General features: G+C 34.7%; 1 protein-coding gene across 5 annotated transcripts in view; it reads right to left on the reverse strand.

Moving 5' to 3' along the window:
• Positions 1 to 14,292, reverse strand: part of eya (eya transcriptional coactivator and phosphatase 2) — a 69,849-nt gene that overhangs the window by 15,948 nt on the left and 39,609 nt on the right. For all 5 annotated transcript variants that reach the window (XM_069499886.1, XM_034970217.2, XM_069499885.1 and 2 more), the window contains 3 exons: positions 7,219 to 7,256; positions 317 to 654; positions 83 to 197 (listed from right to left, as the gene is read on the reverse strand). In XM_069499886.1, the coding sequence (XP_069355987.1) occupies positions 83 to 197; positions 317 to 654; positions 7,219 to 7,256 (491 nt within the window). The remainder of the gene's footprint in view (positions 1 to 82; positions 198 to 316; positions 655 to 7,218; positions 7,257 to 14,292) is intronic.

Genomic DNA, 14,292 nt, shown 5'->3' on the forward strand with positions numbered 1-14,292 from the left:
GTATGATATTCTGTACCTAGGTATATCATAATTATTATGAGAGACAGGTACATAAGCCCAGTGGTTATAGATGGGAACTTACCTATTATAATACTGGTAGGGCAGTGTGGACTGGTCGTAAGGCAACGTTTCACCGTATAACGCCACGTCTGCTTCGCAAAGCCCCGGGCTCCGCACCTCACTCTTAACACCACCTCCTAAAACAAAAAACAATAAAAAATATCAGCTTGTTCGTCCTCCCTGGAGAGTTAATACTATAGGTACTGCGCATAAGTAAATTTTAAAGAGATGTTATAGATAAATGAAGTTTTCTTACCCGTGCTATCCTCATTCATCAACCAAGCAACTGCTGACGATGATGTTGTTGAACACAATCCACCAGTCGAAGTCAGGGGTAAAGCCAGACCGGCTAGTGAAGAGCTCGTCACGCATCCGTTCGATAAACTGCAGCTTTCTACTTCTGAGCTGGGTAAGCCTAGATTGTCTACAGTCGTCAGACTTAATGCAGAATTTGTTGAAGTATTTGTATTTTGAAACAAGGTTGTAGCCCCTGATACTAAAAGAGCTGGCAATGTGGCATCTTGCAGCAATGAGGGCGGAGAGTCAGACGTTGATTCGGATTCGCACGGACTGGTGTTGACTTCGCCTGATAACCTTTAAACAAGAGAAAACAACAAATCAAAAGAGCTGCCCATTCTAAAAGCAGTTATCCGTAAAGCTGCCTAAACTAAACACCCTCGGTTTAACACAGCACTGGAAAATAAAAAATCCATTAACCAGAGCCGTTGTTTACCAAGCCGCATCTTTTTATAAACAATCACTTATCCTAAATGTCTTAATTTCGGAAGGAGGCGGAAAGAAGGCAAACAAACAACTTTTAAAGCGTTTGTAAAAAACGTTATGACTTACCTACTATCACTACGAAATATGTCTCTATTTAAACCTTTTATAGAGCTATGTTTCGTGCTACTAATAAAAAAGATTGTCCCAATTAAGATACGATTTCCAACTGTAAATCATGGGTTGTTTATTTTAAATTATAAACCATAAAAACTAATCACCAAAATCAAATAGCAGATGCCTCTATAGCAGACCCCTTCATATCTCATTATGATGTACTGACTGGATTTATCTAACAAAATGTTTACACGTGTTCTGATTAATTTAGCTTGTTATCAACGCCTGTGAACGTGCTCGCGCCATTTAATCATTCTCCCTTTCTGTCACACACGACAGCTGGATATGACGTCATGAAGTCGGAAAGTGAAGTGGAATGGTGATTAGTGGAATTTCGCACTTGTTCACATCCAAAATGATAAAGTGCTATTGTAATTAATTAATCTTGATTAACATCAAGATTTATTACATATTAAATATACAATTAGGATGTCGTGAAGAAATAACTTTCTTCACGACATTCTAATTGTATATTTAATATTTCATATTTTTAATTATTCTATTCAATAACATCCCAATTTCTTAAAAAAAATCGATCAATTATAAATTTTAAAAACCTCGCCGCGCCTTAATATGATTGTGTAGTAATTTACGTAATCAAATTAATATAATTTATGCAAATGTATACTAATAGCTCGATATGACAACTTTTTTTTACTAAATACCGACTGTTTTATGCGGTTCAAATATTAGTTTTATTGCAAATTACGAGCATGATTAATAGCCATCAATTATTCATTTGACTATATTGTCATAAAAACGCGGCGACATAATTATTAAATAATATCATAGTTTTAACAACGTTTATATTGAAGCTCTTGTGAGAAGGAAATAAGCTGTTCCTTGGTGAATAACACAATGCGTAGTTATTTATAACATATTAATCAGATGGCCAAGAGTTCGAACACCATGGTCTTTGTCTAGAAAAAAGAACCCTTGTTTATATTAGTTCGCGCCTTTTTCAAGTGTCACTTTGCTTTTTGCCGCCACTTCAAGAGTTGCCTTCAAACAACACTATCGTATATCAAAAGAACGCTCCGGAGCGGAATCGCTGTTAATGTTGGCAGCATTGTCACTATCTTTTTAATTGAAAGCTTTTTTTAATGTTTCGGCTCTTTTCACTGACTCTTTTTACTTGCAGTAGTCATCGTAAAACTGTTTTAAAATTGTCTAACAAAAGACTTCAAAGGTTTTGATAGTTGGCCGGCCTAGAGTAAAGAATGACAATCCATATGGCGCGATGACTTAGTTGTCACATTTTTAGTTTTATGTTCTTAGACGCTCTGAATTTTTATGTTTGTTTAACACACCTTTGCCCATAGAGGCAAAAACTGTAAAACTTAATTACATGAAATTCTAGGTCTATAGGTAATATACTAAAACTTATAATACGAGCATCATAATTCGTAATAAGTATAATATAACTATATAATTATTATAATCATAAAGTATGTAATAAAGTTGTTCTCTATTTTGATAAAAAATCATGATATCTTTATAAAAACAGTCTTAATTTGAGACTATTATTCTTACTAATCCAATACGCACATCGCACTACACCACATGTAAGGAAAACAATAAGCTCTTTCACTGCCCTCTGACAAGGGCATAATGCCTGGCACACTCCGACCGTTAAGAAAAAATAATAAGAGCATAATTTATATTGTTGGCCGATGACTGTGCAGTCAAGGGTTCTGTAGCAGATTATGTAAATAAGTAAGTGCTTAGTGCTTTAAAAGCACTATACACTAAGTAGGTACCTACTTAATAAACTTTACATATAATATTATGGATGTCGTCAAAATACTGCCTTTTGACAATGTCTGAAGAGTAATCTAAAATTTTAATTAATCGCGCAAATATTTCAGAATATTATGTGTATACACACGAAATATGTTATGGCATGTGAGGTTTTTGGTATATTAAAATTTGGTTAATCTTTAACATCTCTTAACTAATGGATCCCTAAAATTTACTGGACCCTTTTATAACCGACATTTGGCTTCCACGTGTCAACCATTCGGGTCGGACTTTGAGTTTCTATTAATTGCATATTTTTTGTACAATGTGAAACGACGAATGACCATTTTACACAAAACATTTGGAATTCTGAATAAAGGGTTAAAATAACATATTTGGCCACGTTTTAAACTTCCTCGTCTTAATTCAATAATTTTTTTGTCTGGTGGGAGGCTTCGGCTTTTGCTAGTTACCACCCTACCGGCAAAACCATGCCGCTAAGCGATTTAGCATTCCGGTACAATGCCGTATAAAAACCGTAGGGGCATTGGTTTAATAAAAACTGTCATGCCCATTCCAGGTTAGCCCGCTTCCATCTTACACTGCATCATCACTTACCACCAAGTGAGATTGCAGTCAAGGGCCAACTTTCATTTATACAACATTTAGTATTATGGGTAAGTGCCGGATATCAATACCTATATGTATGAAACAATAGTGTACCTATCAATAAAATTATGGGCTGAAATAATCTATACCTACTTATACTAATCATAAATAATCTGATAAAAATAATTTTTTTTTCGCCAAGTATAAAATATACATATAACAACTAAAAACCTTGTCATAGATCACGAGGATAGAAAAATATATAAAATAAAAATAGACTACACTGAACATCTAACATCGCGTCATACGATATCTTAAATCCTGTCTGTCAAAACGTAAAAAAATTATAACACGCAACGGAACGGAATTGCGTAAAAAATGATTTATTATTATACACACAAACATCTTACTGCCGTTTTAAATAAATAGCTTTTGAATCCTTAAAAACTTGTGGAACGTCGTGTTAACCACTAATTAACCCAACAAATGTGTCATCTAAATTGGAATGCCGTTCGTTAAATGCCAAGAACTATTTTTCTTTTCTTTATCGTTTTGTAATTTTAAATTTATTGTCTTTCGGTGCATTCTTCTATAATGTTAAATCATGTTATATGAGTAGGATATTAATTTATCTTTTACCATTTAATCAATATGCAGGTATAGGCATTATTAATTTAAAATATAGTATTCATGTCATAATTAATTAATACTCATCGTCATCTCCACTAATATCCATAACATTATTATAAATGCGAAAATGTGTTCATTTGTTCGTATCACACCATCCATGGAGCAACGTGACGGCTCGACATGATACATAATATTTGAAATTTTGAATGGATATAGAGAGTGATAGGTAGTATTATATAGGCCATTTTTTATTTCAGAAAATTAAAGAGTTTTCAGGGGATCTTTTTAAAAACCTAAATCCAGGCGGTCGAAGTCATTCATAAAAATGGCTTAGGTATTAGGTACTTGTCTTCGACTTCAATGGATCTATAGGTACATAGTGTTGAAAAAATGTAACGCTGTTAGTACCTATTAAATATAATGTCTAGAGATACCTAACATAAAAATGCCAAGTGCAAGTCAGACTCACGCACCGAGGGTCTCGTACTACAGTCGTATTTTTTTGACAGGTTGCACGATAAATCAAAAACTATTATGCATAAAACTAAACAAAACTGTTTTAGAATGTTCGGGTAAAGCCCTTTCATGTCATAGGTAGGTACCCCACTTAAAAACAAAATACTAATTAAGTAACATTTTAATCATTTTTTTGCGATGTATGTACCTATCCACCTTAGAATAACAACTCGTATCCACAAAATCACGGTTTTCGGATTTTTCCCCTTACGTGTGCTATAAGATCTAAGTATCTACTTGCCAAATTTCATGATTCTAGGTCAATGGGAAGTATATACACGATAGGAGTCTTGACAGGCAGAGAGCCAGACAACGAAGTGATCCTATAGTGATCCTAACGGAACCCTAAAAACTGGCATTTAATAAAGTTCGGATTAGTGATAGCCCAATATTGCAAAACATCTTCAAAAATGAGTTCCTAAATCGGCACGCTGTAACACAAAACCCATTGTGGATTTGAATCACTTCCTTTGATCGAGGCGTGATAATTTGTGAAGCTCTTGATAAAGGGAGTGTCTCATTCGGGAATTTACTAAGTAGCTCTTTTCACGGCAATTGTGTTTCGACAATACGGGGATTACATGGAGATTAAGGACCCTTTTTATTATGATATGAAAGAGGCTGTGGACTTTTTGGGGGCAAAGTTTTATTTTGAACCGATAAATTATTTGAAATGTGTAGTACGTGAAGTACTAGATAGGTATCAAAGTAGCTATCAAACGACCCCTAAAGTGCTTATGCAAAAGTGTATCGTTTTCGAGTTATTCATTTTTTTATTTTTTTCTTGGTAAAAGGGTGTTTGCCACTTTAAAAATTAATAAAAAAAAGGAACAATGTATTTCAGCAGGTTTTTTTTTCTTGCTAGTACATATCCTTGTTAATAATAAACAGTTATAAAACTTTAAAAAACTTCAAGCATTTTAAAATTACAGCCCAAAAACTGTACAAGTTTTTGATTTTTAAATTTAATTCTTTGAATAACTTGCAAATTTTCTGTAAAAATTACTATAGCACTTATCCTGCGGGTTATTTTAAAAACATCTACGTTTCGTTAGATATCCATTGGTATAAAAAAATTACAAAAAAATCATAAAATCAAGAAAAAATTACACAACAAAGAGACCAGGTAGAAAATTCTAACAAATGCCATTGCCAAAGAATTAAATCAGAATCAATGTAAAAACGAGTTTAATGCAAAATAGTTAAAGATTATTTTGAATAAGGTCAAAAGGTAACATAAAATCAGTCAAGTGCGAGTCGGGCTCGTACACGAAGGGTTCCGTACCATCGTACAAAAAATAACACTTTTTAATTTTTTTTAAATTTTATGGCAGTCATTTTGTAATTTTTAGTATTTATTGTTATAGTGGCAATAAAAATACACATTCTGTAAAAATTTCAAGTCTCTACGTATTAGGGTTCACGAGATACAGTCCACTGGCAGACAAACGGACGGCCGGACAGACGGACGGACGGACGAACGAACATGTAATTTTCACAAAATGTGTATTTTTATGGCCACTATAACAACAAATACTAAAAATTACAAAATGGCTGCCATAAAAATTAAAAATTGTTATTTCTTGTACGAAGGTACGGAACTCTTCGTGTGCGAGCCCGACTCGCACTTGACTGATTTTATATTACCTTTTTACCTCATTCAAAATAATCTTTAACGATTTTGCATTAAACTCGTTTTTACATAGATTCTGATTTAATTCTCTGGCAATAGCATTTGTTAGAATTTTCTACCTTGTCTCTTTGTTGTGTAATTTTTTCTTGATTTTATGATTTTTTTTTTAATTTTTTTTGTACCAATGGGTACCTAACGAAACGTAGATGTTTTTAAAATAATCTGCAGGATAAGTGCCATAGTAATTTTTACAGAAAATTTGCAAGTTATTCAAAGAATTAAATTTAAAAATCAAAAACTTGTACAGTTTTTGGGCTGTAATTTTAAAATGCTTGAAGTTTTTTAAAGTTTTATAACTGTTTATTATTATCAAGGATATGTACTAGCAAGAAATAAAAAAAAATCTGCTGAAATACATTGTTCCTTTTTTTTATTAATTTTTAAAGTGGCAAACACCCTTTTACCAAGAAAAAAATAAAAAATTAATAACTCGAAAACGATACACTTTTGCATAAGCACTTTAGGGGTCGTTTGATAGCTAATGTCCTGTACTATAACCTCTTAACGGGATCGTGTCCTCTTTTCCTGCAACCCTGTATAATACTAGAAATAAAGTAATAATAATATAATTATGTAAATATCTTTGTTTGTTTGTCCCTTTTGCGTTTCTATCAATCATCCGATTGCGATAAAACCTACAGTAAGTAGTTATAGAGCTTGCGGAAAGGTTTTTGACAATATAATGATAATTATAGGTATCTACCGGCCATCTAAGTTGCCTATTGGTTAAGGCTACCTGTCCACTGGTGCGAAGCTAGGTAGCGGAGCGGAGCGGATTGTGATTTGAGTTTTTCCATACGCGGAGCTAGGCCCGCTCCGCTTCCCCGCTCAGCTTCTCCATTCCGCTTCTCCGCTCCGCGTTAAAATGTATGATTTTTTAAACTAGTCTAGAAATCCTTGTCCACTGAAGCGGAGTGGGAGATTTATGCAATTCTATTGGTTAATATTTGTACAGCTCCGCTCCTCTCTTCTCCGTACCAGTGGACAAGCAGCCTCAGACATCGGTAGTTAGTAGATCCTCATTACTTGATTTATTCCGATTTTAGGTAGCTAGGTATTAACTAGGTACTTACCGCACATCAGTGCCCGCGTCCGGCCGGGATCGCTTTGCCTGTAACAAAAATGAAACTGGATTAAAATCTCTGGATAGTTAAAAATCGCATTGACCACTTTCATATTTTCATGCCATTAGGGGGCGTCCATAAATTACGTGAGATGTTTAAGGGGGGGGGGAGGGGTCGAATCAAATCTCATCTAATCTTACGTTGGAGAGAGGTGGGGGGTCTCGGCAAATATGACGCAATTTTTTTTATGATTGAAACAAAAAAAAAAGAATTATGCTATTTTGGTCCATTTCATCCAGATTGTACATGCTTAAGATTATATCTTAAGCGTAATCTAATACGATTTAAATTTTATATTGTTAAATTTTTATTACACTTATAACTCTCAGCAATAAAACCCACATTTTGAAAAAACTCACGTGAGATTGGGGGATGGTGGAGGGGGTTGAATAAAATCTCACGACATCTCACCGGGGGGGGGGGGGGGGGGGGGGGGGGGCAGAAAATTCAAAAAAACACCTCACATAATTTATGGACGCCCCCTTAGAAATTTTAATTCTCGAACCCGAGGGAAAAGAAGGCACCTACCTGCATAATAGTGATAATAATTTTTTATTACTAGCTTATTTTATTATTTTTGCATCACCCATGTTAGCACCATTGACTCGAGCTGCTAGTAAATGTGCCGCATGTACAGTGCGGTAGGTACCTACTGCGTCACATTTATCTTGATTCTTCATTTAATTTAATTTGTACTAGAAACATCAGTACCCATATTATAAATGTGAAAGCGTGTTTGTTTGTTGGTTTGTCCTTCAATTACGTCGCAACGGTGCAACGGATTGACGTGATTTTTTGCATGGGTGTGATAAAGACTTGGAGAGTGACATAAATTACTTTTTATCCCGGAAAACCAAGGAGTTCCCACGGGATTTTTAAAAACCTAATTTCACGCGGACGAAGTCGCGGGCTTCAGCTAGTTTACAATAAAGAGACAAAGAGAGTAAAAGAGGACAGGGAAGCACTTATTTCTATGAGAGATCTCTACCAGTGAGAGTTGTAGAAGGAGTAGAATAGGTACAGAAAGAAGATTCTTGTTGTATAATTATATTATATGCAGTTAGAAGTGAATAACAATGGTCAGTCACAATAGAAGTGTAAAACACATTTTTACAAACTTCTACCGGCCGCTATTCTGAGAAATTGTGACACATTGTACGGTACTATTGTCGTTCAGAATCGCTGTTGATTAGTGCTGTAATTGATTACTAGATGATGACCACTACTTCATCCGCGTGAACTACACTTTCAAACCCTTATTTTACCCCCTTAGGGGTCAAACTTTCTAAAATCCTTTCTTAGTGGATGTCTACGTCATAACAGCTATCTGCATGCTGTCAGTCAGTCAGTCAGTCAGCTTCTATATAAATATTACATAGATTTTAAAGCTGTATTGAAGTTGAGTCCAAAATTCATTACTTCGATCACTTAATATTGAATTCGTATTCAAACAAAACACAAAACTGTGCTAATGGAATGAATGAGTGGAAAGTTTGTGATTTCGATCAAAACGGTATACTTAATTACAGTAAGTAAAGTTTTTCAATAAACAGAAGAAGCTTTCATTCAGTTTTTGCTCCTCCTGTAAAATTTTATTTTGCACAGTTACACCGTTTTGTTCGCCAGCTCCTTAATTTTATTGAGGGAATAAGTTAATATGTTCATACACAACTTTATTACCACCCCAATAAATACACGGACTTTAGGAAGAGTTAACATAGATTCTCTAATAACGGGCTTAGACTCTAGTCATTCAGATTCCCAAATAAAATTAATTTCTTACAAGTTAACGATTAACGGTTAACATGTTTAACTTTTTTAACCTACGACAGATTTAAGATAAAATTCGAATATAAATAATAAAACTTCTAAATGTCTACCTCAGATCAAGATTAGGGTAACAACATTAATAAAATCAAGCTGAATTTATTTAACAACCGCGAGGGCGCCACCGAGTCTCTTGATAAACGAATTACTAAAAATGATTAAAGAAACTTTAATCTTATGCGTATTGTTTTAAAAATTATTTTAGAGTAAAAGTTTGCTCAATTGCATTTTTGTCGATCATTTGTAGTGCCTTCACGTCTTTTCGAGCCAGTTTCAAGCTATGACACTCTGCTTTTGGGCTGACATCAGTTACCGAAAATAAAATCAGCAGCGCTGTCATATTCATTATTTTTTTATTATAAACCTAAAGCACAGATTGTAATGGGAGAGAGAGAGTAGATCTACTAGAAGTAATTTTAATTAGATTTAATTATTTTAAAAAGAGTAGGTACTAGGTAAGTAGGTACTTATTTTATATGCATCTTAAATAGCATTCGCATTTCACTGTTTTTTAGTCTTACCTAAAACCTTTTCTTTTCATCCGTGATCGTTGCTCAGCCTTTTGCTGCGTAGTATTATTATATATTCTGTGCTTTTGCACTTATGGCTTTACCTCTTTTATGGATTGGTCTCCGAAGCCTACGACACTATTATTTGTGTGCGATTATTCTAGTTGCATTGACCAAACTCAAACTCAAGCTCAAATTGAATTGGTAAAATTTTACGCTTCCTGATTGTCAAATTTTTTTATTTGTAAGATGATATTATGATATAGTGGTGATAATTCATACGTACTTAAAACTAAAGCTACCAAACGCATCCAGGTCTGAGAAGAGCCCACAACATACTCAGCCAAACCAGACCTATTTTCATCTTTTAGAACGACTAACGAGTCTTTAATTAAACTTTCAAATAGCGTTCGATCTGAATACCTATAGTTAATAGACATAATGTTAGTGACGCATTTAATAATAGATATTTCTTGATTGAATCGTTCATTTTGACGTAGGTAAGGATGCCGTTTATTGATTCTTAATAAAAGACGTAGAGTCGTCATTGATGATTGAGAAAATAAGGTCATCAATTATTTCAACGTCACTGCACATTCAACCTATTACCTAACCAGTTACCGTTAAGTATATGGGTATACTGTTTGGGATGGGATACCTACTTACAAATTAGGTATACCTACTCACTGAGTAGAGAAAGAAGGCTCTCGTTCGTTTGTGAAAACTAAAATTAAGTACCTAGATCATTTGAAAGTTGAAAAAGTGTTTCTGTTCAAGACACACGACCAGTGTCTCCAAGCTTTCTATTATACACCTTACCTACTTTAATTTTCCTCCCAATAAAGAGTTAAAATCCCTCTGGTAAGTGGTAAAATGTATTCTTTACTAGCTCATGCCCGCAACGAAGTAAGCGTGGATTTACGTTTTTAAAATCCCGTGGGAACTGTTTAATTTTCCGAGATAAAAAGTAGCCTGTGTCACTCTACTATATAACTAACTAGGTATATTATGTCCATGCAAGAAATCACGCTAATCCGCATTGAATTATTACTAATACCACAGCTAATACGTTGCTTCGTTGCGGCGTGATTGAAGGACAAACCAACAAATCAATAGGTAAACTAACAAACAAATACACTTTTTCTTTTTATAATATAGGTACCTAGTGAGATAGTGATTACCTACTTATCAAGTTATTTTTAGCGGAGAAAATGATTGATATCGTGCACTCTAAATATCATTTGTTTCCTATTTTCTACAGAATTTTATTGTATTGCTACAGTTGTTCTTCTAGTTTCTCTTTATTTTAACTCTATATTTTATTATTTAGAAATGTTAAATGTTCTACCTAGAACTTAGAAGTGATAATGTAAAACAATTGTAAACGATTACGAACGTCCAATTAGGTAATTTTGTGAAAACATTGGACTAGGATTATTTATTTAAGCGAGTTTGTTTTTTTTTTACACACAATAGTTTAAACCTAGGTACGACAAAACGAAGTTTAAGTACTAGGATAACATAACTCTAAGGAGATGTCGTGTGAGAAAACGTAAATCACGCTCGCATAACGCGCGAGGTGTGAGGCCGGCCGATCTTGAGATAGTGGGTTTAATTTATACGTTTTACGCGGCGACAACGCGCGCTTCGTGATCATTTGTTACACAGGCTGCTCCATACATTCCGTTTAAATTTTATGGACTGAGGTAATGTTCAACTTTGACAATCGAAAAGTAAAATTCGACATGTATTTTTCATCGATTCCTTTATGCATCTGTTAGCTGCAAAAAGGATTGCGTATAATTATGTAAAAGGATAATATAATTTTATTTCAATCTTGACTTACGCTAAAAAAATGTAAGACATTATATGAAATAGAACTCTCTCTGCGTACTATAGTAGTATTCCTCAAGCCTATTGAGGTGCTGACGAACAAAACGGTGTAATTGCATGAAATAAAATTTTACAGGAGGAGCTAAAAACTGAAAGAAAGCTGTTGAAACTTTACTGTAATTAAATTATACCTTTTTGATTGAAATGACATCACGAATTTTGGACTCAATTTGTACCCTTTTGGGCTGTTTTCATTGGAAATAAGTTCGGGTTTGTCTTCAGTAATCGAAATCATGAACTTTAGACTCAACTTCTGAGCTGTTTTAGGCTTGGAAAAGAGTTGTATCAGAACCAAAAATGTCCAGATTAAAAAAAATTAGATCAGAAGTGTAAATACACTGTTTTGTTCGCCTGCTCCTCACTTAATGTTAGAGATTTTCTAGGGATAATAACACGGGCGGTCGGCTCCCAAATTCTTTGTTAGGTACTTAAAGCTTGTGCAACCCAAGTTTACTAAACAATAACTGTTGAAATAAGTTTTTAATAAACAATAACTACCTAGTAATTGGTAAAGTTTACAAATCTAGATATTATATTTTCCTGTATATTAATCTAATAACCTATAGTATAAGTAGTATTACAAATGCGAAAGTGTGTCTATCTGTCAGCTAGCTGTTCACGACCAATCCGTTCAACCGATTTTGACATTTGACACACAGATAGCTTGCATCCCAGGGATAGACAATTGGACATAGGCTACCTACTTTTTGTCCCGGAAAATCAAAGAGTTCCCATGGGAAACTTAAATAAAAGCGGGCAAAGCCGCAGGCATCCTCTAGTTATAGTATTTATTAAAAAACAGTACCTGTCGATATGATTGATTTAAAACACCATCAGATTGTGTCCCCCGATGACACTTACATAAAACACGCCCAAGGGTCATAAAAGAAAATATTAAATCCAATTAATCTTGGAGCAGCCTGTAACCTAAACAAACCACGGACAAAACTGTTATTTATTTATACGTAATTCGTTTATTGTTTTATCTCATTTTATTTACGATTTGGGACTCCTCGTCTCGTCCCGTCGCGCTCCCGACTCCTCGAGAAATAAATTTTCAAATTTATCGTCCGCCATATTTATGTTCGGTTATCGTTGATAATTCGAGAGATACCTACCTATTGGTGTTATATTAATTCGATGGGTGTATGGACTGTTTGGTATTTCTAATCGTGTGAAATGTCACTTTTAATAGTGATTTATTTAATGGCACCCCTCACGAAGGACCAACTTTTTTTAAAGCTTTGAGTGGAAAGTGAAACACAGCCACAGAAAGTGGCTAATTATTATGGATTTCTTTCATATATCACACCATTTCGTTTTAACGATCTACATTATCATTTGAAAAAAGTTTGTTGTTTGTGCAAGGATATCGACTGATAAACAAAATGTGTCTTAGGTCGTTTTGGAATTCGGTCGATCATGTTAACAATTTAAGGAGTACCTACTATCAAGAGAGACATCTCGCTCGATAAATCGCCCCGTGCGCGGCTATCAAATTGTACAAATTTGTTTTTATTGGTGTTATCTCTGGGTGGCTTTGTGTATCGATGCTTTAGGCTTTTTTTTAAATTTGTACATTGTTTTTACTGGGAATTGGAATTTCTTTCTCGGACGTTAAACTGTGACGATGTAGCACTGTAACAGCGATCACGCACTCATCCGATCCGAATCCGTGAAATTACGGATATACGGATAAAATATCTATGGCATAATAATTATGTCAGCATAATATGTTACCATACAAAACAAAAAAAAACGTATTTTCACGGACTCGGATCGGATGAGTGCGTAACCGCCGTAAGGGTCACCAGTCGACGTTCTGGACAGATTTGAGAATGGAAATAGTTATCCCGGAAAATAAAAGAATTTTCACTGGATAAAATAAAACCGGCCGAGTGCGAGTCAGACTCGCGCACCGAGAGTTCCGTACTCAGGTATTTTTTTTGACATTTTGCACGATAAATCAAAAACTATTATGCATAAAAATAAATAAAATCTGTTTTAGAATATGCAGGTAAAGCCCTTGCATATGTTACCCCACCTTGTATACTGTATAGTCATCTTACTTTGAAAATTGAAAAATTGTGATATCCTACCTAACCACAGGGCTTTCTCGTAGTCCACAAACGCTACACAGAGGGGCAAATATACTCCTGGGTATACTGGGTAGACTGCATAATCTGCCGTAGCGAGTGGATGTGGTCTATCGCGCTGAAGCCTTACCGAAGCCCAGTCTGTTCCAGAGGCTGAAATTCGTCAAGGCCTTCGGGAGAGACGATTCATAATAAGACTACGTAATTGTACCTTTGTAAAGTAGTCAAATTACGATTTGTTATTTCATTTTTGTTATCATTCGACTTTCAGTTGGATGACAAATAGACATGTTTTTTTTTTAAATATTAAAACTGCTTTAATTTTATCTTTCATTATTCGAATGATTCGAAAAATGCCCGAACAAATCGAATATTCGAGTAGAAAAACTACCGGATATTTGCAAGCCCTATAGTACCTAGTGTTACTTGCTTCACAGCAGATGATTTACTATAAGCACATTTTTATTCGCACTTGACCTCGTTGTTATCTGTCATCGTGCATTCCAAAATCAAATTATCAAGTGTCATTTGTCTGAAAACTAATAACTCTACGCGATCATAACCGCCTGGTATCGAGTGGCTAACGACGCACTGTCCCGTAGGTACGCTAGCGACACCACAGACGTATTACGACTTTTTAATGGCCTTTAAAGATTAACGTATGAATGGGTAACATGAGATCTGACGCCGTTCAACTT

This window comes from Maniola hyperantus, chromosome 7, assembly GCF_902806685.2.
Source record: "Maniola hyperantus chromosome 7, iAphHyp1.2, whole genome shotgun sequence".
Lineage (NCBI taxonomy): Eukaryota > Metazoa > Arthropoda > Insecta > Lepidoptera > Nymphalidae > Maniola > Maniola hyperantus.